This window comes from Ceratocystis lukuohia, assembly GCF_044167205.1.
Source record: "Ceratocystis lukuohia strain C4212 chromosome Unknown Supercontig2_pilon, whole genome shotgun sequence".
In the NCBI taxonomy this organism is placed as follows: Eukaryota; Fungi; Ascomycota; class Sordariomycetes; order Microascales; family Ceratocystidaceae; genus Ceratocystis; species Ceratocystis lukuohia.
Window position 1 is genome coordinate 4,453,757 of NW_027263521.1, and position 26,259 is coordinate 4,480,015.

The following is a 26,259-nucleotide window of genomic DNA, read 5'->3' on the forward strand; positions in this document are numbered from 1 at the left end:
CAATCATGTCACGTGATCAGCCACAATAGGTTCGGATAAGTGGGGCACGTATGGGACGCCACTTAACATATATACCGCGCCACGCAACACTTTCTTTGCCGTGCGTGCTTGCTTGTCACACAAGTTTATCATGTACGTTACACATAATGTTGGTAGGGAAAGGGTTCACCCTAAGCAGCACTAGATCTTTTGGCGAACAATAGCATGCAGAATGGCGACCCCAAACCCATCATCGACCAAAAATTAATAACAGAAAGGCCCCAGAGGCAGTGGATAGAGGATTTCCAGATTGATGAGGACTTTCCAAAAGGGCTGCCCTTGCGAAAAAAGGGCACCACAGCAGGAGGAGAGACGCGCAATCCGGAAGGCACAACAGAAGTTGATTTCCGAAAGGAGAGCTTGCCATGAGACGGTCAGCCTCGATGCCACTCTGGACCAGATGGAGTGCAGGGAGGCCTAGACAGAGCCCCCGCAAGGCATGGCGGCTCAGGCTGCCGCGACTAAGAGAGAAATCGTCATGATGCGAATGGGAACACTCTATAAAAATCGCTTGAGATCCGCTCTTGATGCGAGAAATAAATAGACACAGAAGAACTTGAATAACCACTTATTCCTCCTTCTAGGACATTGAGTACGTTCTCCTAAAATCTACTGTTACTATGACTTACACCAGGAAGACACTGGCAAGCAACAAGGTCCCCAGCAGCGGCGGCGGACACCGGGATGTGAAGCTTGTAGAACTTACAGGGCAGGGACTACACATCGCAAACGTGTAAAATGCAAATCCAGGAGACCAAGAAAGTGATGTGGCGTTGAAGAAAGCGCAAGAAATAGTGAAAGACAGGTAGGTGATACTTTGTGGAGATCCGAATGTGCACTGACAGCTGTGGGACAGCAGGAAGGAAGATTCAAGTGACTGTGATGAGATCTATGACTAGATGGAACAGCAAGCAGTGACACTTCTGAAAAGACTAGACGACAGCACCTGCTTTTCGAACAAGAAACAGCCCTCGGCAATTGATCTGGCCTTTGTCTCTGACACACTTCCTGGCCAGAGCCACTGCACTACCAGAGTCGTGAAAATGCACAATTGCGGAAGTGACCACCTCCCACCGGCAACGACAATCGAAAACGTAAAGGCGGAGGACATAGTCAGGGCTACCCGGTAAAACATGGATAGACTGGAGACAGAAGTATTCAAGAAGCCATGCTCAGAAGTGAACCCGAGACGAAGTCAAGGAAGTAGTTTTCCATACTGGAAACACTATGCCGGCAGAAGATGACATGGTACAGACATTAAGCTGAAAGGCCCAGTGTCTGCTGGAAGGAAACTGGAAGCGAGAGGCCCCAACTTGACATCAAGACGGTTGGATGGAACAGCAGAAGAAATCACCAAGTCAATCCAAGCTGCCCTGGAACAAGCCACGCCGACAAGAAAAGTGTGCCACTCGGAATACAAGTGGTGGAACTGAGAATGTGGTGATGGCAAGATGAGGGCCCGTGAAGCAAGAGCCAAGCTCAAATCACTCCAATTCCTTGAGAGAAAGGGAACAGCAAGCCTTAGGCAAGAAAAGGCGTCGGCCGAGCAATCATACGCTCACACCAACAAGCAAATGGGCAACCCAGAACGGCAATCCAAACAGCGAGGAGAAGCTTCTACAGAAACCTCCTTGGCAAACTTAACACCCCACGGAAGATCTGTCAAGATGCTAAGTGGGTGGCAAAGCCGCAGAGGACAACATCAACTGCGCTGAAAGGCTCCGACAGGAGGATGAGGACCTGCCTGCCTGGCTGAAGAGACTGGAGTCTTGAGACACCGGCATCTCCTGAGCAACAAGCCGAACGATGTATCACAGCCGAGCATTGAAAACAAGACGACTAGCCGGAAAGAGATCACACAGGGAGAGGCAAAAGAAGCGTTATTCAAACCCGTGAACGCAGCATCTGGCAAGCATAGCATGCAGAATAAGACTCATTCGGCGAGTGCGGAGAGCTAATGCTTATTAGAATGTTACATGACTTGGTCAAGATAGCTTTGTGGTGCAAAACTTGGTATGTTTTAGGAAGGAAATCAGTTGCAAGCTAACCTAGGACCATGGCGACTAATGAAAGACTACAACCAGACTCCTGCTCATACTGTGCCTCCGTATCGGCACGGAGCTCCGTATACAAGGATGTCAGAAACCCTGCAATAGAAGCACTTTGGGCATAAAAAATGGGCGGAAGCTTTGAAGTATTAGAGCACATTCCCTTTGAGAAGGATCATAACAGCTTGCAGGCAGGGCAGACTGAAGCAGGCTGAAGGAGTGAGACCTATGTTTTGTGATTGAGCCAGCGCCTATTCTCATCACATCCTCTATACGGCGGGAAACCAGTTCCTTCGACACGGTCGCTTTAATTCCTAGCTCGTATGACATTTCGACGAATATTCCGGCCGGTTGATAAAGTGAAGGATGAGAGTGTTGCTCAGTGTGGTAGATATGAAGCCTATAGCGGCAAGAGGTACTTGGCTATATAAGTGTCTATACTATACCAGTGGCTCACCTTGACAAAAGGAGTGTAATTTAATTCATAATGAGCAGGTTTTGAATGATCTATTGCAGTAGCAAGCCTGCGATGCTACCATACATCACGATTGCAGAGAAAACTACTACCACGCTTACTGGTTGGGCATCGATGCATCCCTAACATCCAGCTAATAATCTCTAGATACCTGAGGGGGCTTGTTTGGGCTTGACAAGGTACGAATTACACTTTTAGGCACAATTGGTTTCGAATAACTGTGTTTTTCTCGTTGCTAGGTTTAATTCTGTCGTGTGTTCCATGCCGCTGTTTTCTTACATATTGCAGGTTGCGTCTGGGATGTGAAGATGAAAGTTATCTTCCACTGATTAGCTGTAACCATCTATCTGTTGGTGCTTTTTTTGTTCATGTGCATCGTTCATCTTCATCAACTTCTTTAGTTTCTTTGATATTGCCGCATTCATAGCATCACTATGGACTCTTCTACGCCGCAAACCACTGGGCAGCCGGTGTGGCTTCTGTCTCTCGGTATGTTCTCTAACGTCTTGATACTAGCTTACTATCATGTCGCTAACTGCTACAGATGACGGTGGTGTCTGTGGACTGTCTAGCTTGCTCATCCTGGAAAAAGTCATGGAATGCATCCAGAAGTCAGAAGGTTTATCTGAAGTACAACGACCCTGTGACAGGTTTGGCTTGATTGGCGGGACAGGATCTGGGGGGTATGGAATCGACTAGCTGTCAGTGAGCATTAGAGAATCTTCGTTAATAACCTTTGTACAGGATCATTGCCATTATGCTGGGCCGACTGAAAATGAGCATCGCCCAATCACTTGAAGAGTATAAAATCCTTGCCAGCGAAGTATTTGTTCCACAGCCAACACCTTCATCTGGAATACCCGTCAGTGCCTTTTCAGCTGCGAGGTTGGAGGCTGCTATCAAACGAATGATTCGCAACAACTGCACCGACCCAAGCTGCCTGCAGCGAAAGAGCGATGGACATATGACCAGCACTGATACAACATGTCCCCATGGAGACATGCCATTGGCAGATGAAAATTGCACGAAGACGTAGGTACTGCAAAAAACAGGCCTACAAGGCATAAAAAATATCGTCATATCTAATGTTCCATGTTAATCTAGTGCTGTGCTGGCGATGACGAAAGACAATATCGAAACGCTGCCTACACTATTCAGAACATATTACGTCCCTGGATGCCTTACAGGATGCAGGGTTTGGGAGGTGGCCAGAGCTACCTCTGCAGCGGTCACCCTCTTTGACCCAATCAAACTTGGTCGCGATAAAATCGAGTTCATCAACGCCAGCTATGGCCACAATAACCCATGTGAAACTCTTATCTCAGAGGCCGAAAGGCAGTTCCCTGGTAGACACATCGCGATACTGAGTATTGGGACCGGCGTCAACGACGGTGTTCCAATTAAAGATTCGAGAGATTCTGTGCTTGAAGCACACAAGAAGATGGCGACTAGCTCCAAGCAGACCGACTTGCGACTCAAACAAAAGCACAAAAGCCCTGGAGTCTACTATAGATTCAATGTTGAAATCGGCCTAAAGGGCAACGAAAATTTGGACCACCGGATGTTAGGCAGTATCTCAGCGCACACTATGAACTACCTCGAAGAGAAAACTCGATCTGTTGAGCGGTTTGCCGCCACCTTCACCAGGAGTGGTGTTTCTCAGCCCAAAGCCCAGCACGATGAAAATGACAAGAAATGCCTTTCTGATCTTTGCATTACCGATCCCTCCACAGACAAGAAGGAAATTGAAAGCAGGAAGGGTGGTTTACTGAAAGAGTCGTATCGATGGATTCTCAGCCACAAGAACTTCCAGCAGTTTCTCAATGAAAGCGAATCCCCAATGCTCTGGATCAAGGGAGACCCTGGCAAGGGCAAGACAATGCTCCTCTGTGGCATCATCGATGAGTTAGAGGGAGCCAATCAGACATCTCTATCCTACTTCTTCTGCCAAGCCACCAATGATCGACTCAACACAGCTAGCTCAGTGCTACGAGGCCTGATATATCACCTGGCACGCCATAATTCACATCTCACCAAGCATGTACGAGAAAAGTACGACTACAATAGAAATCTGTTCGAAAGTCAAGGTGCTTGGCATGAGCTTTGTGAAATACTCACCTCTATGTTGAATGACCCGAGCCTGGAAAATGCCATCCTGATTGTTGATGCCTTGGATGAGTGCAGTAAGGGCCAGACAGACCTCCTTCAATTCATCGCCAAGCCTTCGCCCGCCAAATGGATTGTGTCGAGCCGCAACTCGCCAGATGTCCAAGATATCTTGGATGACGCAGAGCAAAAGGTCAAGATACACCTGGAAATAAACCAGAAATCAGTTTCTGCAGCCGTCGACTCCTTCATTGATTTTAAGGTCGATCAGCTTGCACAGAAAAAGAAGTACAAAAGGGAGATGAAGCTTGCTGTCTTGGAACATTTACGCACGAATGCCGATGGCACTTTCCTCTGGGTCTCCCTGGTTTGTCAAGAGCTTGCTAATTCGCAAAAATGGCATATTGCAAAGAAACTGAAGTCTTTTCCGCCTGGGCTTTACCCCCTATATGAACGAATGCTTGAACAGATCCGCAGCTCGGAAGATGCACAACTCTGCAAGGATATCATTGCTAATGTCTTGGTTACTTATCGACCTCTGACTTTGGACGAATTCCACGTCCTCGTCGAGACGTTTGACGACTTGGAAAAGGAGGAGGTGAAACTGGCTATCAGCCTATGCGGATCTTTCTTGACTGTCCATGAAAACGTTGTTTCTTTTGTGCATCAGTCGGCCAAGGACTATTTCCAAGAAAAGGCTTTAGGCGAGATTCTGCCTTTCGGAATTCCACACCAACACCAGGCTATCTTTTCACGATCACTTGATGTTCTTCACAAAGAACTGCGGCGTGACATATACCGCTTAAAGGCACCTGGATCCTTTATTGAAGAAATCTCAGTCCCTGAGCCTAATCCGTTGACTGCTGTCGGATATTCCTCCTTCTTCTGGGTTGACCATCTTATCGATTCATCAGCGGATGAGATAATTAGCAAGGACGGCAAGATCTTGGCCTTTCTAAGTGAGAAGTACCTTCAGTGGCTGGAGGCGCTTAGTCTCTTAAGAGGCATTTCTATTGCGGGAAGAGAAATGGAGAAGCTCAAGTTTTACTCAGTAAGTTACTTTATACAAAACATGAGCCCTTCGATAGAACAACATCTGACATTTTGTAACAGGAGAAAGCACCTGAAAATTTGCGAGACCTCGTAAGCGACGCTCATCGATTTTTCTTGTTTCATGCTGGAGTTATTGAGATTGCCCCACTGCAAGTTTATGTCTCAGCTCTCATATTCAGCCCTACAAACAGCCTGATAAGACGAATGTTTAGTCATGAAGAGCCAGACTGGATCGAGCTAAAGCCAACGGTCGAAACGAATTGGGATGCGTGCCTACGAACTCTTGAGGGCCATCATGATACTGTGACATCAGTGGTCTTCTCAAATGACGGACAGAGTCTGGCAACAGGGTCTTGGGACAACAAGATCAAGATCTGGGATGCGACTTCTGGTGCGTGTCTGCACACTCTTAATAACCATCATTCCCACGTGGCATCAGTCGTATTTTCAGACGATGGACATCGCCTGGGATCAGGGTCTTGGGACAGCACGGTCAAGATCTGGGATGCGACTTCTGGCTCGTGTCTACAGACTCTCGAGGGCCACCATCAAGAAGTGACATCGGTCGTGTTTTCAAAAGATGGAAAGCTCCTAGCATCAGGGTCTTATGACAACACGGTCAAGGTCTGGGATGCGACTTCCGGCGCTTGTCTACAGACTCTTGGAGGCCATGATGAAAAGGTGACATCAGTGGCCTTCTCAAACCATGGACAGCGCCTAGCATCAGGGTCTTATGACAATACGGTCAAGATCTGGGATGCGACTTCCGGCGCTTGTCTACAGACTCTTGGAGGCCATAATGACAAGGTGACATCAGTGGCCTTCTCAAATGATGCACAACGACTGGCATCAGGGTCAGGGGACAACAAGATCAAGATCTGGGATGCGACTTCTGGTACGTGTCTGCAAACTCTTGAGGGCCATACCGAAGAGGTGACATCTGTGATCTTCTCACCTGATGGACAGCGACTAGCGTCAGCATCAGATGACAAGACAGTCAAGATCTGGGATGCGACCTCTAGTGAGTGTCTGCAGACTCTTGAGGGTCATATCGAAGAGGTAACGTCAGTGACTTTCTCAAATAATGGACAGCGACTGGCAACAGGGTCTTGGGACAAGACCGTCAAGATCTGGGATACGACATCCCGTGCGCATCTACAGACTCTTGATCGTCATCACCAAGGAGTGACATCAGTGGTGTTCTCAAAGGACGGACAGCGACTAGCATCAGGGTCTTGGGATAGTATAGTCAAGATATGGGATGCCGCATCCGGTGCGTGTCTGCAGACCCTCCGTGGTCGTCATGGAAAAATGGCATTAGCAGCGTTTTCAACTAGCGTTCAGCCTCTGGTATCGCCATCATTTGTTGACCAATCTTCTTCTCTTCACTCCCAATTTGAGAGCTACTGTATTAGTAGTGATGGTGTTTGGGTTTTGCACGGCCAAGAAAAGGTCCTTTGGCTACCACCATTGTATCGTCCCAAGATATCAGACACAGCACACCAAGGACTTGGATTCAGCACTTCATCTCACCGTATCATGGTTATGCGTTTCAGATCCATTAGCCACGGTTAGCTACTTTCCACCAAACTTCTATACTCGTTTTGTCCGCCCACAATTCCCAGGCAAGCATTTCAACTTTGAACATACTGTATTTACTGATTGTTTCACCACACCAAAATCAAGTCCTGATTCTTCTCAATTCCCAAAATACATGTCTCTTCATGATCTTTTCCAATTACATTAGTTTCCTAGTTAATACATCCGGAGTTAAAGACCGAATACCTATTTACGCCCTTGTTTCTATAAGCAGCTCTTGTATTGCAATCATTATTTTGCGTAAGCGCAGTTCTTCTGATTTGAGAGTTGTCATGATTCGTAAAGTACATGTTGCGTGGCGCGGTATATATATGTTAAGTGGCGTCCCATACGTGCCCCACTTATCCGAACCTATTGTGGCTGAACACGTGACAGGATTGACACCGCAATACAAAAGGAATAGTTCCAGGACGTAGCATAGACTTAAACCCTTTAATAAACCAACTGATTCAACATTTAAGATCTATTCTACAGTACATGCTAACCATGATATGCATGCAGGTATGCTGGGTACTTTTCTGGCGCTGGGTAATTTCCTGTTGCGTGGCGCTCTAAACAGGTTAAGTGGCGTCCCATACATGCCCCACTTATCCATATCTCTTGTGGCTGAAGATCCATGATGGGGTTGACACCCTATCATGAATCCTAATGAGCACCATACAAAAGGGGTGAAGATCAAGGACGTAGCGTAGAAGTAATACCTTTAATAAACCAGCTGATTCAAACATAAAGATCTATTCTACAAATCCTGAAGCATAAAATACTTTCTGCATTTCAAGGTCATGGCAATAATTGTAAGAGGCCGGCATCGTGTGAGTCCTCGAGACCAGGGTGGTGTCACATGACTGGTCAGCTGACAGATCCTGCACAAGGATCCTTCTGGTTGTTGTCAGGGGTATAAACTTCTCTACCCCTCTTCTGTTTAGAATCTAGATAGTTTGAATGAACACACATCATTGAATTTACAATAATCTAAACCAATCAATTTTTAGGAGCTGTGATATCTGGCTTTCTCCCTCTCAGCTTCTCAAGAGTACTTCTAATGTACGGAAAATAGTAGAACTTTCCGTCATCGTACTCACTGCTGGCGGTGCTTTAACGCTGAACGCTCAGAGAAAATACCATAAGACGTTTTATTTAGAAAAATCTAAAGAAGAAATAAGAAACCTAAAACTAAGTGCCTTACGTCCTATTTGTATCTCTTGCTTTCATCCAACAGAATCCCCTATAAGCCATTGCTAGCTGTCATCCATCGGTGTCAGTTGTCCATGCACACCTTGCCACGTCGTCCTTGCTGAATGTAGGCGCACAGCCTGCAACACTCACTACTTCAATAAATATGTTGCCCCTCATACGAAGATCAATATATCGTGTTAGCAGCTTATTGTTGTTGAAGTGCTCGTTTTAATTGTTCCCTTTTGCCCGAGTACTTTGACTAACGTACATGTACCCCGAGCGCCGCACCTTTCCCTCCTACACCTCACTTTTCATTTGATCAATTGATTCTCAACAACCAAAGATGTCAGCTACTACTATTGGAGCTAGAACCCTTCAGGCCCTTCAGGCCCTTCAAAATAACCCAAATCTAAGTATCCGACGCGTCGAAAGGACCTATAAAACTGATGAGCGTCGACTACGTCGCCGTCAGCAAGGCATCCAATTTCAAAGCGATACCTTCAATAAATCGCGTCGACTATCTGATCTAGAGGAACAGATCCTTCAGAACTTTATTCTCGACCTATATTCGCGAGGATTTCCCCCCCGGCTTCATGGTGTTGAAGAAATGGTTGATCAATTGCTTGCCGACCGCGATGCGCCATCCGTCGGCAAGCGCTGGGCTTCAAAGTTCGTCAAGCGACACCCAGACCTCAAGACGCGTTTTTTTTTTCGGAAATACGACTACCAAAGAGCTAAGTGTGAAGATCCAACCATTATCCGCGATTGGTTTCAGCTTGTGACGAACACGATCGCAAAGTATGGCATCCGATCAGATGATATCTATAACTTTGACGAGACTGGTTTCCTGATGGGCATGATTGCAAACGGAATAGTTGTCACGGGCTCAGAAAGGCGTTCAAAGCTCCAGAGTAAATTCTTGAAGCCCTAAAGTCTCTTGGGAAGGGCACAAAGGCAGTTATGCATTGGGTTGCCCTATTAGCTGCTGAGAACAAAGACCTTCGGGACGCAAATGAGATACCTAGCCGGCGCCGGCGGGCAAAAAGAACTAGGCTACAGAATAGAGGGGTTAAGACAGTAGAGGAAGGAAGAGAAGCAAATGATCAGATGGATATTGATGCGCAGGTAGTGGCCGAATCATCGCGGAGTAGTGGTCAAAGGAGGTCAGCACGCCCGGGTATTGAGCGTTGTGGTGTCTGCAGTCAGCCTGGCCATAATTCAAGGACTTCCACGTGCGGTCGTACAGGATCACGAGTGACTTCCCAAGTGATGAAAACTGAATTCAGTATATTGTTCCGACAACTTTGCTATAATGGGCTGATGAACAAGTCTCTATAGTACACCAGAAGCTCACCTAGACAAAAGGTATGCAATTTAATTCCCAAATGCCAGGTGTGGAATGGTCTATCGCAGTGGCAAGCCTGCGATGTTACCATACATTACGATTGCAGAGAAAACTACTACTTTGCTTCCTAGTTGGGCATCAACAAGTCCCGGACATCTAGCTAATGGCCTCTAGATGCTTGGCGTGGCTTTTTTAGGCTTGAAGAGGTGGAATTTACACTTGAAGCCACACTTCCCCTCAAACAACAGTGTTTTTCTCTTTGCTACACTTAATTCTCTTGTGTGCCTCTTGCCGTTGTTTTCTTATCTAATTCAGCTTGCGGCTAAAAAGTCAAGATCAAAGCTATCTTGCACTGACCAACTTTGACCATCTACCTGTTGGCGCGTTTTCCTTCATGTGCCTCGTTCATCTCAATCATCTTCTTTAGTTTATTTGACCTTACCGCATTCATCGCATCACTATGGACTCTTCTGCGCCGCAAACCACTGGACCGCCGGTGTGGCTTCTGTCTCTCGGTATGTTCTCTAACGTCTTGATACTAGCTTACTATCATGTCGCTAACGGCTACAGATGGCGGTGGTGTCTGTGGGCTGTCTAGCTTGCTCATACTCGAAAACATCATGGAATGCATCCAGAAGTCAGAAGGTTTATCTGAAGTACCAAGGCCCTGTGACAGGTTTGACTTGATTGGCGGGACAGGAATTGGAGGGTATGAACTTGACTGCCTGTAATTACGTATTAGAGAATCTTGGTTGATAACTTTTGTACAGGATCATCGCCATCATGCTCGGCCGGCTGAAAATGGGCATTACCCAATCGATTGAAGAGTATGAAAGCCTTGCCAGCGAAATGTTTGCCCCAGAGCCAACATCTGCATCTACAATATCTTCGAATGCCTTTTCAACAACGAGGTTGGAGGCTGCTATCAAACGAATGATTCGTAACAACTGCATCGACCCAAACTGCCTGCAGCGAAAGACTGATGGACATATTACCGGCACTGATACAACATGTCCCCATGGAGACATGTTGTTAGCAGATGAAAATTGCACGAAGACGTAGGTACTACAAAAGCTGGCCTACAAGGCGTGGAAAGTATCATTATATCTAATGTTGCGTGTTAATCTAGTGCCGTGCTGGCAATGACTGAAGCCAATATCGAAACCCTACCAACGTTCTTTACAACATATCACACCCCTGGATACCTGACAGACTGCAAGGTGTGGGAGGTAGCCAGAGCTACCTCTGCGGGGACCGCCCTCTTTGACCCAATCAAACTTGGCCGCGACGGAATTGAGTTCGTTGATGCCAGCCATGGCTACAATAACCCATGTGAAGCTCTTATCTGGGAGGCCGAAAGGCAGTTTCCTGGTAGACCCATCATGATATTGAGTATTGGAACAGGCCTCGACGACGTTGTTGAAATTAGCGATTCAAGATATTTTGTGCTTAAAGCACTCGAGAAGATGGCCACTAGCTTTAAGCAGATCGACTTACGACTCGAACAAAAGTATGACAGCCCTGGAGTCTACTTTAGATTCAATGTTGAAATTGGCCTAAGAGACAACAAAGTTTTGGACGACCAGATGTTTGGCGATATCTCAGCACACACTTTCAACTACCTCAAAGAGAAAATCCGATCTGTTGAGCGGTTTGTCGACACCTTCACGAGGAGTGGTGTTTCTCAGCCCAAGGCTCAGCACGATGAAAACGACAAGAAATGCCTTTCTGATCTTTATATTACCGATCCCTCCACAGACAAGAAGGATATTGAAAGCAGGAAGGGTGGTTTGCTGAAAGAGTCGTATCGATGGATTCTCAGCCACAAGAACTTCCAGCAATTCCTCAGTGAAAGCGAATCCCCAATCCTCTGGATCAAGGGGGACCCTGGAAAGGGCAAGACAATGCTCGTCTGCGGCATCATCGATGAGTTAGAGCGAACCAATCCGACATCTCTATCCTACTTCTTCTGCCAAGCCACCAATGATCGAGTCAACACAGCTACCTCTGTGTTGCGAGGTGTGATATATCACCTGGCACTCCAAAATCCACATCTCACCAAGCATGTACGAGACAAGTACGACTACAATCAAAATCTGTTCGAAAGTCCAGGTGCTTGGCATGAGCTATGCGAAATACTCACCTTCATGTTGAATGACCCGAGCCTGAAAAACCCCATCCTGATTGTTGATGCCTTGGATGAGTGCAGTACGGGCCAGAAAGACCTCCTTCAATTCATCACCAAGCCTTCGCCCACCAAATGGATTGCGTCAAGTCGCAATTGGCCAGAAATCGAGCAAATCCTGGAACAGGCAAAACAAAAGACCAAGATCCATCTGGAAATAAACCAAGACTCGGTTTCTGAAGCAGTAGACTCTTACATCAAATTCAAGGTGGATCAGCTTGCACAGAAAAAGAAGTACAACGGGGAGATGAAGAATGCTGTCTTGGAACATTTACGCTTAAATGCCAATGGGACTTTCCTCTGGGTCTCCCTGGTTTGTCAAGAACTTGCCAATTCGCCAAAATGGCATACTGCGAAGAAACTGAGGTCGTTTCCGCCTGGGCTATACCCCCTATATGAACGAATGCTTGAACAGATCCGCAACTCCGATGATGCACAACTCTGCAAGGATATCATTGCTAATGTCTTGGTTGCTTATCGGCCTGTGACTTGTGACGAACTCTATGTCCTCGTCGAGGCGCTTGACGACTTGGAAAAGGATGATGTGAAACGGGTTGTCAGCCTATGCGGGTCTTTCTTGACTGTCCATAAGAATGTTGTTTCTTTTGTGCATCAGTCAGCCAAGGACTATTTCCAAGAAAAGGCTTTAGGCGAGATTCTGCCTTTCGGAATTCCACACCAACACCAGACTATCTTTTTACGATCACTTGTTGTTCTTCAGAGAGAACTACGGCGTGACATGTACAACTTAACAGCACCTGGATGCCTCATTGGGGAAGTCTCCGTCCCTAACCCTGATCCGTTGGCTGCTATCGGATATTCTTGCCTCTTCTGAGTTGACCATCTTAACGATTCATCGACAAATGGGATGGTCAGCAAAAACGACGAGATCTTGGCCTTTCTACGTGACAAGTACCTTCAGTGGCTGGAGGCGCTTAGTCTCTTAAGAGGTATTTCTATTGCAGGAAGAGCAATGGAAAAGCTAAAGTTATACTCAGTAAGTTGCTTGTTATGAATCGTGATCTCTTCGATAGAACAACATCTGACATTTTGTAATAGGAGAAAGCACCGCAAACTGTGCGAGACCTCGTAAACGATGCTCATCGATTCTTTTTGTTTCATGCAGGAGTTATTGAGATTGCTCCACTGCAAGTTTATGTTTCAGCTCTCATATTCAGCCCTACAAACAGCTTGATAAGACGTATGTTTAGTCATGAAGAGCCAGACTGGATCGAGCTAAAGCCAAAGGTCGAAGCGAATTGGGATGCGTGCCTACGAACTCTTGAGGGCCATCGTGAAGGAGTCACATCAGTGGTCTTCTCAAACGATGGACAGCGCCTGGCATCAGGGTCCCATGACAACACGATTAAGATCTGGGATGCGACTTCCGGCGCTTGTCTACAGACCCTCGAGGGCCACAATCGAGCAGTCACATCAGTCGTATTTTCAAACGATGGACAGCGCCTGGCATCAGGGTCTGATGACAGCACAATAAAGATCTGGGATGCGACTTCTGGCGCGTGTCTACAGACTCTTGAGGGCCATACTGAGTCTGTCACATCAGTGGTCTTCTCAAACGACGGACAGCGACTGGCCTCAGGGTCTGATGACAGCACAATAAAGATCTGGGATGCGACTTCTGGCGCGTGTCTACAGACCCTCGAGGGCCACAATCGAGCAGTCACATCAGTCGTATTTTCAAACTATGGACAGCGCCTGGCATCAGGGTCCAATGACAACACGGTCAAGATCTGGGATGCGACTTCTGGTGTGTGTTTGCAGACCCTTGAGGATCATAACTCTTGCGTAACATCACTGCTCTTCTCAAACGATGGACAGCGCCTGGCATCAGGGTCTTATGACACCACGATCAAGATCTGGGATGCGACTTCCGGCGCTTGTCTACAGACTCTTGAGGGCCATCATTCCTCTGTGACATCAGTCGTATTTTCATACGATGGACAGCGCCTGGCATCAGGGTCCAATGACAATGCGGTCAAGATCTGGGATGCGACTTCTGGTGTGTGTCTACAGACTCTCGAGGGCCACCATCGAGAAGTGACATCGGTGATCTTCCCAAATGACGGACAGCGCCTGGCATCAGGGTCTGATGACAGCACAATAAAGATCTGGGATGCGACTTCTGGCGCGTGTCTACAGACCCTCGAGGGCCACAATCGAGCAGTCACATCAGTCGTATTTTCAAACGATGGGCAGCGCCTGGCATCAGGGTCTGATGACAGCACAATAAAGATCTGGGATGCGACTTCTGGCGCGTGTCTACAGACCCTCGAGGGTAACCATCGAGAAGTGACATCAGTCGTATTCTCAAACGATGGGCACCGCCTGGCATCAAGGTCTGGAGACAACACGATCAAGATCTGGGATGCGATTTCTGGCGCGTGTCTACAGGATCTCGAGGGCCATGATCGAGAAATTACATCACCAGTGTTCTCAACTAGTGTCCACCCGCTAGTATCGCCATCATTTGTTGACCAACCCCCTTTTCTTCATTCAGGATTTCACAACTACTCCATTAGTGGTGATGGCGTTTGGGTTTTGCAGGCACAAGAAAGGGTCCTTTGGCTACCGCCATCCTATCGCCCTGTGGAGTCAGTCAGAGCACGCCAAACAGTTGGGTTCAGCACTTCCTCTGGCCGTATCATAGTCGTGAGATTTAGATCCATTGGCTAGCGTCACCAGCTTTCGATCAAAAGCTCAAACTCCCATCGTCCTCCCAGAATGTCGAAGCAAGAGTTTCGCCCTTCAGTCAACTGTATCTACTCATTGTTTCACTGCACTATATTCAAAGTCCCGATTCTGGATCTACATCGTGTAAGTCTTTTCGATATCCTATCTAATAATATCCCTTTTGGCGTTAATCAATCCCCAGTCAAAAACTAATTACTCATCTTCCAACTTCACCATACTTGCTACACAGCTCTTTTACTGCATCCATTGCTCGTGCAAACTTTCTTGTCTTCATTTGTTACTTCTAATTATTCGTCATGTACATACTAGCTACGTGGTGCATCCCGGTATGTGGCGTATCTTTTCCTTGTTCGCTAAGCGGTTTGGTTTCCCTTATCAAATTATTTTGCCTTTCCAACATCCTACAATTAAATGATGAAGCATTCACCACTTCTCACACTTCAAGCTTATGATAATAACCCGAACTAGGCTAGGCTTCTAAACGGTTTCTAGGAGTCATGATATCTCTCTTCCTCCCTCTTAGCTTCGCAAGGCTACATACAATGTACCGAAAATGGCACAACTGTTCTTCATCGAATTCACTAATTCAATCAACATATTTCCCCTCGTACGAAGACGGATCTGCGGAATTAGCGGCTGGTTCTTGTAAAATTGTGTATTAATTGACTTCTTCTTCTCTTTGAGTACTTCGACTATGGAATAACGTACATGATAAGCGTGGGTAGTAAACAAACATGCGTGACAGAGATTTCAACCTTCAAGCTAGACTTGAAGACAAAAACATGGCAAAGTATTTGTATAATCACACTTAAACGCCCTCTTCCTCTCTAGACATGTAAGCGACAAGTTGACATGTTCTTCTGTCATGGCACCCGCCTTGACACGCAGTTCACATAGGCTATCCTTCAAACAAGCTGACCACTTTGTGATCACGACTTCTCCATAATTCTGCTCCTACCTGCGCAGCAATGCCGTTCTGATAAATCGCTTCTCTTGCTTCGTTACTCCCATTTTACCTCTTGGCTGTAGGCCGGACATTTTTTGATCTGCGCTACCTGCTAAACCCCTCATTTGACTGTAGAAGAATGTAGTTCTAGGACCTCTATAATGTCATTCAGAACAGCGCGATCGCCCAGCCTTCAGCATTGTTCGCCCGAATGGCTGTGGATCATTCCCAGCTTCTCTGGCTTTATGATAGCAGCCATTACAAGTGGAATAGTTGCTATAGGTGCAGTCTCATAAGTTGTAAACACTAGCCAGATTGATGATACTGTATTTGGTGATTGTATTTGTCAGTAACCTAAGTCACGGTTACCAAGATAGTTGACCCTGATCCAGTTCGCCCTTACATTAGGGTTAGCATCAGACATCTAGGATCTTCATCCTAGGCCCAAAGCGCTCGACCCAGAACATGGTAGTAATGGATATATAAACCGGCCGAGATCCGTCCCTCAGACTAGACTTAGATAGCTATAGAACATCATCAATAATCACTCACTCTTCTTTACAGGACATTCAGTACGTCCTCCTAATATCAACTGTTAGTATTCTCCATGAGCCTAAGCCAATTGTCAATAATAGCGAGCTCTTCGCACTTGACTTTCTCGTAGTCGTATTTACGATTGAAACACATCGTGAGTCCTGGTTTTCACTTGACCTAGTTAGAACCCCAGCGCGACGCTAGAACAGTGCAAATATCCCTGGACGGAAGCACAAAACCTCCTAACCCAACCTTGAGCAGCTTACCACAATGGTATCCAGTCTCCCCAATCCTATAACGTACAAGTATAGTGTGACAGCATAGTGAGTGAAATAATGGTCTCTCAACCCACACCTTCCATATTTGACCAATAAATCCTTTAATACCTAGCATGCCATAGTCTAATTGTTCGACTAGAATGCTTCTCGCCCTTAAGGCCCTTCAAGATAATGAATAGTCAGCCTCCAATGTGCTGTAGTAATCCATGTAGTCAAGCTAACTACCCTGTATTTTCGACAGAAGGACATACAAGCCTGAGCCGATGTTATGCCTAAATCACACGAGCTTTCCGATTTAGAGCAAAAGATCAGTATTCAATTTATTCTTGACTTGTATTTGCGAGGATCTTCCCCCGGCTGTGTGTTGTAAAAGAAATGGCTGATTAATTGCTTGGAGACTGCAACGCACCACCAGTCAGCCCACATCGGGCTTCAAACTTCATCAGCCGACACCCAGAGTGTCACGGACCTAAGGCTGAGGTCTGGACACCGAAGTACACAGTGGACCACCAGACACAGCGGGAAGAGTGACCTACAAAGTGAAAGGCAAGTATGCCTGGTAGGAAGATGGAGGAAGGATCCCCATCGAACGTCGATCCTAAAAATGTATGTCGATTCTTCTGATTCTTAATGCTTGATGAAGAAGGAAGGAAACTCTGTGACAGACTTCTGAAGCTGACGCTTCGTAAGTCTATCTCAGAGTGGGGTCAGGGTCAGATTGTCATGTGACCCTAGACGCACAACCCACACATCCCAAGTTACACCTGAAGTTACGCGCCCATTTTTTCCTGTCCAACGTAACACAGAAAGTGACACCATGCCTGGCCTTGTGTCACAGCTCAAAACATGTTTTTGTTCAGAAGTATAACTAACGTATGGATAGGAAGTGAGAAAGAAAACCCGCAACTCTCGTTACTTTTCTGCTTTTCACCAATATCTTAAGCACCAAGTATGACGGAGCTAAGTAACAAAACGACGTAGTTCTCGCTCTTCAGGGCCTTTCAAGTGACACAAATATATGCACCTATTGCACTGCAAGGATATACAAAGTCCCGCCTAGTATCCTCTATGATCGACATCATGGCAAACCTTCCTGAGGCGATATTGTCACGGAATCGTGCAAATTGTGTGATCCAGAGCAAGAGACTATTGATGAATATATTATGGACCTAGGCTGTCGAGGGTTGTCCCCTACCTTCGTGGTGTAGAAGAACTAGCCAACCGAATGCTCGGTGACTGTGACACGTCACCCATCAGCAAGCACTGGGCTGCTAACTTCATCAAGCGACAACCAGACCATTAGACTCCAACACCAGCCAAGGAGCAGGCTGGCCTCCCTGACCCTTGGATTCCTAGGACCCCAAAGACAGGGCTTGAAGCTAGCTCTCAGTTTGTAAGAGGCCGGCATTCTGTGAGTCCTCGAGACCAGAGTGGTGTCACATTACTGGTCAGCTGACAGACCCTGCGCAAGGATCCTTCTGGTTGTTGTCAGGGGTATGTACTTCTCTATCCCTCTTCTGTTTAGAATCTAGATAGTTTGAGTGAATACGCATCATTGTATTTACATATTGTGATCCTGAGGATTCATGATAGGGTGTCAATCCTATCATGTGGTCAGCCATAATAGGTTCAGATAAATGGGGCATGTATGGGGCGGGGCGCCACTTAACGTAAATACCGCGTGACCAAAGTCCAAACCCTAGGCCACATCACACACATGTACTATATATTATAAGATAGCAACAGCAGAGAAAGTAAAACTTAATAGATTATCGAGTTTATAGACAATCAAAAGTTCCTAATTTATAGCTATTTAATGATATGTCATACTGGTAAGCCTGCAGTGCTACCATACATCACAATTGTAGAGAAAACTACTCTGATTCCTAGTTGGGCATCAACGGGTCCCCAACATCAAGCCAGGAATCTTAATTGGCCTGGCTTCTTTATGCTTGAAGAGGTGCAAATTACACTTTGAAGCATAATTCACCTCGAATAACAAAGTTCTTCTCCCTGCAAGACTTATTTCTCTTATGTACCGCCTGCCACTATTTTCTCACATACTTCAGATTGCGCCTAGAAAGTCAAGATCAAAGCTCTATTGGACTGATTAACTCTGAGCATCAACCTGTTGGTGCTTTTCTCTTTGTGTGCCTCATTACTCTCAATCAGCTTGTTTAGTTTCTTTGGCCTTACCGCATTCATCGCATCACCATGGACTCTTCTACGCTGCAAACCACTGGGCCGCCGGTGTGGCTTCTGTCTCTCGGTATGCTGTCTAATGTCTTGCTACTAGCTTACTATCATGTTGCTAACTGCTACAGATGGCGGCGGTGTCTGTGGGCTATCTAGCTTGCTCATTCTCCACGACATCATGGAATGCATCCAGACGTCACAAGGTTTATCTGAAGCACCAAGACCCTGTGACAGGTTTGACTTGATTGGTGGGACAGGAATTGGAGGGTATGAACTTGACTGGCTGTAATTACGTATTAGAGAATCTTGGTTGATAACTTTTGTACAGGATCATCGCCATCATGCTCGGCCGGCTGAAAATGGGCGTTACCCAATCGATTGAAGAGTATGAAAGCCTTGCCAGCGAAATGTTTGCCCGAGAGCCAACATCTGAATATACAATACCTACGAGTGCCTTTTCAGCTATAATATTGGAGGATGCTATCAAACGAATGATTCGCAACAATTGCACTGACCCAAACTGCTGGCAGGGAAAGACTGATGATCATATCACTGGCACTGACACAACATGTCCCCATGGAGACATGTTGTTAGCAGATGAAAATTGCACGAAGACGTAGGTACTACAAGATCTAGCCTACAAGGCGTAGAAAGTATCATTATATCTAATGTTGCGTGTTAATCTAGTGCTGTGCTGGCAATGAGTGAACCCAAATTTGAAACCCGACCAACGTTCTTTACAACATATCACACCCCTGGATTGTTTACAAAATGCAAGGTTTGGCAGGTGGCCAGAGCTACCTCTGCAGCAAAAACTCTCTTTGATCCCATCATATTTGGCCGCCACGGAATTGAGTTCATTGACACCAGCTATCACTACAGCAACCCATGTGAAGCTCTTATCTCGGAGGCCGAAAGGCAGTTTCCCAGTAGGCCCATCATGATTCTTAGTATTGGAGCAGGCCTCAGCCATGTTGTTGAAATTAGCGATTCGAGATGTCCTGTGCTTAAAACACTCAGGAGGATGGCCATTAGCTCTGAACAGACCGACTTGCGACTCAAGGAAAAGTATAAAACCCCTGGAGTCTACCATAGATTCAATGTCGAATTTGATTTAAGAGACAGCAAAGTCCTGGAACGCCAGACTTTTGGCGATATCACGGCGCACACTGTCAACTACCTCAAAGGGAAAACCCGATCTGTTGAGCGGTTTGTCGCCACCTTCACTGGGAGTGATGTTCCTCAGCTCAAAACCCACCACGATGAAAACGACAAGAAATGTCTTTCTGATCTTTGCATTACCAATCCCTCCACAGACAAGAATGATATTGAATACAGAAAGGGTGGTTTGCTGAAAGACTCGTATCGATGGATTCTCAGCCACGAGAATTTCCAGCAGTTCCTCGATGAAGACGAACGCCCAATCCTCTGGATCAAGGGAGACCCTGGCAAGGGCAAGACAATGCTACTCTGTGGCATGATCAATGAGTTAGAGCGAACCTATTCGACATCTCTGTCCTACTTCTTTTGCCAAGCCACCAATGATCAAGTCAGCACAGCTAGCTCTGTGCTGCGAGGTCTAATACATCGCCTAGCATGCCAAAATCCACATCTCACCCAGCATGTCCGGAACAAGTACGACTACGATCAAAATCTATTCGAAAGTCAAGATGCTTGGCAGGAGCTATGTCAAATACTCACCTCTATGTTGAATGACCCGACCCTGGAAAATGCCATCCTGGTTGTTGATGCCTTGGATGAGTGCAGTACGGGCCAGAAAGACCTCCTTCAATTCATCACCAAGCCTTCGCCCGCCAAATGGATTGTGTCGAGCCGCAACTCGCCAGATATCAAACACATCTTGGACAAGGTGGAGCAAAAGATCACGATACACTTGGAATTAAACCAGGATTCAGTTTCTGCAGCGGTAGACTCCTTCATCAATTTCAAGGTGGATGAGCTTGCACAGGAAAACAGATACAATAGGAAGATGAAGCTTGATGTCATGGAGCATTTACGCTTGAATGCCAATGGAACTTTCCTGTGGGTGTCTATGGTTTGTCAAGAGCTTTGCAATTGTCGAAAACGGCAAGCCCGAAACAAACTGAAGTCGTTTCCTGCTGGCCTTGATGCACTATATGAGAGGATGGTGCAACAGATCCTCGCTTCTGATCATGCACAAATCTGTAAGGATATCATGGCTCTAGCCCTTGTTGCATACCGGTCTCTGACGTTGGAAGAACTATGTCTCCTTGTTGAGTCGCTTGAAAGTGAGGAAAAGCAGGAGGTAGAAGAGCTCATCGCCCGATGCGGGTCCTTCTTGACTATTCATAACAACGTCATTTCTTTTGTCCATCCGTCGGCAAAGGACTATTTGCAAGAAAAGGCTTTAGGCAAGATTGTGCCTTTCGGAATTCAACACCTACACCAGACTATCTTTTTACGATCCCTTGTTGTTCTTCACAGAGAACTACGGCGTGACATGTACAACTTAACAGCACCTGGATGTCTCATTGAGGAAGTCTCACGCCCTCAGCCTGATCCACTAGCGGCTATCGGATATCCTTGCTTCTTCTGGGTTGACCATCTGATCGATTCATCAGCAGATGAGATGGTCAGCAAAAACGAAGAGATCTTGGCCTTTTTACGTGAGAAGTACCTTCAGTGACTGGAGGCGTTTAGTCTCTCAAGAGGCATTTGTATTGCGGGAAGAGCAATGGAAAAGCTAAAGCTATACTCAGTAAGTTACTTTATACAAATCATGGGGTCCTCGATCGAACAACATCTGACATTTTGTAACAGGAGAAAGCACCTCAAAATCTGCGAGACCTCGTAAACGACGCTCATCGATTTTTCTTGTTTCACGCAGGAGTTATTGAGATTGCTCCACTGCAGGTGTATGTCTCCGCTCTGATATTCAGCCCTGCAAACAGCTCGATAAGACAAATGTTTAGTCATGAAGAGCCAGACTGGATCGAGGTAAAGCCAAAGGTCGAAGCGAATTGGGATGCATGCCTGCAAACTCTTGAGGGCCACCATCGAGCAGTGACATTAGTGATCTTCTCAAATGATGGGCAGCGCTTGGCATCAGGGTCTGCGGACAGCACGGTCAAGATCTGGGATGCGACTTCTGGTGCGTGTCTGCGGACTCTCGAGGGCCACCATCGAGAAGTGACATCAGTCGTATTCTCAATCGATGGACAGCGCCTGGCATCAGGTTCTGATGACAGGACGGTCAAGATCTGGGATGCCACTTCTGGCGCGTGTCTGCGGACTCTCGAGGACCACCATAGAGAAGTGACATCAGTCGTATTCTCAATCGATGGACGGCGCCTGGCATCAGGGTCCAATGATAGCAGGGTCAAGATCTGGGATGCGACTTCTGGCGTGTGTCTACAGACTTTCGAGGGCCACCATCGAGAAGTGACATCAGTCGTATTCTCAATTGATGGACATCGCCTAGCATCAGGATCTTTTGACAGTACGGTCAAGATCTGGGATGCGACTTCTGGTGCGTGCCTACAGACTTTTGCGGGTCATAATTCCTACGTGACATCAGTCGTATTTTCAAACAATGGACAGCTCCTGGCATCGGGGTCGTATGACACCACGATCAAGATCTGGAATGCGACTTCTGGTGTGTGTTCGCAGACCCTTGAGGGCCATAACTCTTTTGCGACATCACTGGTCTTCTCGCACGATAGACAGCGCCTGGCATCAGCATTTGATGACAAATCAGCCAAGATCTGGGATACGACTTCTGGGCCGTTTCTACAGACTCACGCGGGCCACAATCGAGACGTGACATCCGTCGTATTCTCAAATGACGGACAGCGCCTAGCATCAGGGTCTGATGACAGCACGGTCAAGATCTGGGATACGACTTCCGGCGCGTGTCTACAGACTCTCGAGGGCCACCATCGAGAAGTGACATCAGTCGTATTTTCAAATGACGGACAGCTCCTGGCATCGGGGTCGTATGACAACACGATCAAGATCTGGAATGCGACTTCTGGTGTGTGTTTGAAGACCCTTGACGGCCATAACTCTTTTGTGACATCACTGGTCTTCTCAAACGATAGACAGAGCCTGGCATCAGCATTTGACGACGAACCAGCCAAGATCTGGGATGAGACTTTTGGCGCTTGTCTTCGGACTCTCGAGGGCCACCATCCAGAAGTGACATCAGTCCTATTTTCAATCGATGGACAGCGCCTAGCATCAGGGTCTATTGACAGTACGGTCAAGATCTGGGATGCCACTTCTGGCGTTTGTCTACACAGCCTCGAGGGCCACCAAGAAGAAGTCACATCCGTCGTATTCTCAAATGACGGACAGCGCCTAGCATCAGGGTCTGATGACAGCACGGTCAAGATTTGGGATGCCACTTCTGGCGCGTGTCTACAGACCCTCGAGGGCCATAATGCAGAAGTGACATCAGTCGTATTCTCAAACGATGGACAGCGCCTGGCATCAGGGTCTGATGACAGAACGGTCAAGATTTGGGATGTGACTTCTGGTGTGTGCCTACAAACCTTTATGGGCCATCATTCCTACGTGACATCAGTCGTACTTTCAAACAATGGACAGCTCCTGGCATCAGGGTCTGATGACAGGATGGTCAAGATTTGGGATGCCACTTCTGGCGCTTGTCTACGGACTCTCGCGGGCCACGATCAAGAAGTGACATCGGTCGTATTCTCAATCGATGGACAGCGCCTGGCATCAGGGTCTGATGACAGAACGGTCAAGATTTGGGATGTGACTTCTGGTGTGTGCCTACAAACCTTTATGGGCCATCATTCCTACGTGACATCAGTCGTACTTTCAAACAATGGACAGCTCCTGGCATCAGGGTCTGATGACAGGATGGTCAAGATTTGGGATGCCACTTCTGGCGCTTGTCTACGGACTCTCGCGGGCCACGATCAAGAAGTGACATCGGTCGTATTCTCAATCGATGGACAGCGCCTGGCATCAGGGTCTGATGACAGCACGGTCAAGATATGGGATGCGACTTCTGGCGCGTGTCTAAAGACTCTCGAGGGCCACCAACAAGAAGTCACATCCGTCGTATTCTCAAATGACGGACAGCGCCTAGCATCAGGATCTTTTGACAGGGCCGTCAAGATCTGGGATGTGACTTCTGGTGTGTGTTTGTGGACCCTTGAGGGCCATAACTCTTGTGCGACATCACTGGTATTCTCAAACGATGGACAGCTCATAGCATCAGGGTCTGATGACAGTACGGTCAAGATCTGCGATGCGCCTTCTGGCGTGTGTCTACACACCCTCGAGGGCCACCATCGAGAAGTGACATCAGTCGTACTTTCAAACAAGGGACGGCTCCTGGCATCAGGTTCTGATGATGGGACGGTCAAGATCTGGGATGTGACTTCTGGTGTGTGCCTACAGACCCTTATGGGCCATCATTCCTACGTGACATTAGTCGTACTTTCAAACAATGGACAGCTCCTGGCATCGGGGTCTGATGACAGGACGATCAAGATCTGGGATGCGACTTCTGGCGCTTGCCTACGGACTCTCGCGGGCCACGAACGAGAAGTGATATCAGTCGTATTCTGTAGAATAGATCTTAAATGTTGAATCAGTTGAGTATTGAAAGAGCTAACTACTGCTATAGTTGGTGGAGGGTTCTAGGCTACTATATACTGATGGAAGCAGGGACTGCTTCCCGTCAAAGGCCTAGACCTTAAAGACCATTTCAGGGGTATTGTATTTTATGCAAGGCCCTTATGAGTTGTCGATCCTTATCTCGGGTTGGAGACCCTATTGAGTATAGTGCGCCACGCAACATATTCTCACATGATGGACAGCGCCTAGCATCAGGGTCTGGTGACTGGACGGCCAAGATCTGGGATGCGATTTCTGGCGCGTGTCTACAGACTCTCGAGGGCCACGGTCGAGAAGTGACATCAGTCGTATTCTTAAATGACGGACAGCGCCTAGCATCAGGGTCTAACGACAGGACGGTCAAGATCTGGGATGCGATTTCTGGCGTGTGTCTACAGACTCTCGAGGCCCACCATGGACAAGTGACATCGGCCATGTTCTCAACTAGCGCTCAGCGATCGGTGTCTCCATCATTTGTTGACCATACTTCTTCTCATCACTCCCAATCTGACAACTACTGCATTAGTAAAGATGGTCTTTGGGTTCTGAGGAACAAAAAAGGGTCCTTTGGCTACCAAAATCGTATCGTCCCGTGGAGTCAGCTATAGCACGCCACGCACTTGCGTTCAGCACTTCCTCCGGCCGTATCATCATCATGCGATTTAGATCCACTGGTTAGGGTCACCAGCTTTCGACGAAAATCGCAAACTCCCATCATTTTCCCAGAATATCGACGGAAAGGTTTTACCCTTATTACGAGGTAGAGTGGTAGAAGATGAGGCGTAGGCTAAGTGAGGAAGGCGGTCAAAATGGCATAAAACCCCGGAGGACATGAAAAGGACACTCGGCCAGCAAGCATTTTAGATAGTTTCTTCCTTTGCTTTTCATCTCACAATAAAGTCATCATATCATAGGTTACCTCAGTAGCATCACCAGTCCAGTAACAACCCTTCAGTAAACCGTGCCTACTGATTGTTTTACTACACCGGGTTTCATGTCCCGATTCCCGACCTCTGTCATATATGCTTTTTCGATCGATATATTATCTATTAAGACCCCCTTCGTTCTTAATCTATTCCCATTCAAAAACTTATTATTCATTTATACCACACTTGTCAAACAGCTCTGACACTGCACCCTTTGCTTGTGCAAACTTAGTTGCCTTGTTTTATGACTTGTAATGATTCGTCATGTACATGCTAGCTGTTGTAGAATTGCTTGTCTATTGAAAGGGGCTACATAAGTAGAGAGAGGGGAAAAGCTTTGAAGCAGTTGGTGAAGAGTCTGGAAAGGATGGTGGCCAGAAGACTTCCTGCGCAAGCAGTGGAGTCGAACATCATCCCACAGAACTATGCATCAGCGCTCCCGAGAAGAGCTGCCACGGATCTCACCTTCCTGGCGGGCAGGAGAATCAACCTCGGTTGAAGGAGGGTTTCTTGTGAAGGAAGTAGCAGGGGGCGGCCTACTACGAGGGTCTCGAGTTTTTCCTATCCTCTACATGCTGCACATAGCAGAGCTCATCAAGAGACTGCCTCGCCTAGAATACGTAAGGGATGGCCTTATATACACATTCTCAACATCAGTTCAAACCAACATTCTCATCCTAAAGATCTACATGACTGGAGTGGTCGAGTGGTGCAGAGAAGGCGAGCTACAGGTTGAATACAGCAGGATAGGCGTCGCAGCAGCGGAATTCGAAGGAACCACCCTCTCAGTCATCAGCATTTACAATGCCAGGGACAGCAGTAAGAGGGCGAAAAAAGCAGTACACCTGTTCAAAAGCCTGCCACACAGGCCGAAGAACATGGTGATACTAGGAGATTTCACCCTACACCACCTAGTATGGGACCAAGAGCTGACCTTGCAAGACCAGAAGCCAAAGAATTTCTGGACTGAGTGGACTAACCAAATATTAGCGTAGGGTCGATTTAGA

At 47.0% G+C, this 26,259-nt stretch overlaps 6 protein-coding genes across 6 annotated transcripts; all 6 read left to right on the forward strand.

Annotated features, from left to right (window-relative positions):
- Positions 1 to 2,996: 2,996 nt before the first annotated feature.
- On the forward strand, positions 2,997 to 7,296 carry HOO65_021098 (Vegetative incompatibility protein HET-E-1; the record flags this gene model as incomplete). The annotated part of the gene is made up of 5 exons (XM_071006288.1): positions 2,997 to 3,051; positions 3,107 to 3,245; positions 3,307 to 3,594; positions 3,721 to 5,719; positions 5,782 to 7,296. The coding sequence occupies 5 exons, from the start codon at positions 2,997 to 2,999 to the stop codon at positions 7,294 to 7,296; spliced, it is 3,996 nt and encodes a 1,331-aa protein (XP_070861736.1).
- Positions 7,297 to 8,839: 1,543 nt separating this feature from the next.
- Positions 8,840 to 9,427, forward strand: HOO65_021099 (uncharacterized protein; the record flags this gene model as incomplete). The annotated part of the gene is made up of 1 exon (XM_071000243.1): positions 8,840 to 9,427. One exon carries the CDS (start codon positions 8,840 to 8,842, stop codon positions 9,425 to 9,427), a length of 588 nt encoding a protein of 195 aa, XP_070861737.1.
- An 874-nt stretch (positions 9,428 to 10,301) lies between these two features.
- HOO65_021100 (Vegetative incompatibility protein HET-E-1) lies at positions 10,302 to 12,861 on the forward strand (the record flags this gene model as incomplete). The annotated part of the gene is made up of 4 exons (XM_071006471.1): positions 10,302 to 10,356; positions 10,412 to 10,550; positions 10,612 to 10,899; positions 10,971 to 12,861. 4 exons carry the CDS (start codon positions 10,302 to 10,304, stop codon positions 12,859 to 12,861), a joined length of 2,373 nt encoding a protein of 790 aa, XP_070861738.1.
- Positions 12,862 to 12,999: 138 nt separating this feature from the next.
- On the forward strand, positions 13,000 to 14,720 carry HOO65_021101 (Vegetative incompatibility protein HET-E-1; the record flags this gene model as incomplete). Its single annotated transcript, XM_071006662.1, has 2 exons — positions 13,000 to 13,023; positions 13,086 to 14,720. The coding sequence occupies 2 exons, from the start codon at positions 13,000 to 13,002 to the stop codon at positions 14,718 to 14,720; spliced, it is 1,659 nt and encodes a 552-aa protein (XP_070861739.1).
- A 3,990-nt stretch (positions 14,721 to 18,710) lies between these two features.
- Positions 18,711 to 21,360, forward strand: HOO65_021102 (Vegetative incompatibility protein HET-E-1; the record flags this gene model as incomplete). Its single annotated transcript, XM_071006459.1, has 5 exons — positions 18,711 to 18,765; positions 18,821 to 18,959; positions 19,021 to 19,308; positions 19,380 to 20,748; positions 20,803 to 21,360. The coding sequence occupies 5 exons, from the start codon at positions 18,711 to 18,713 to the stop codon at positions 21,358 to 21,360; spliced, it is 2,409 nt and encodes an 802-aa protein (XP_070861740.1).
- A 48-nt stretch (positions 21,361 to 21,408) lies between these two features.
- HOO65_021103 (Vegetative incompatibility protein HET-E-1) lies at positions 21,409 to 24,184 on the forward strand (the record flags this gene model as incomplete). The annotated part of the gene is made up of 5 exons (XM_071006438.1): positions 21,409 to 21,432; positions 21,495 to 21,589; positions 21,647 to 22,203; positions 22,252 to 24,093; positions 24,165 to 24,184. 5 exons carry the CDS (start codon positions 21,409 to 21,411, stop codon positions 24,182 to 24,184), a joined length of 2,538 nt encoding a protein of 845 aa, XP_070861741.1.
- Between the last annotated feature and the right edge of the window lie 2,075 nt (positions 24,185 to 26,259).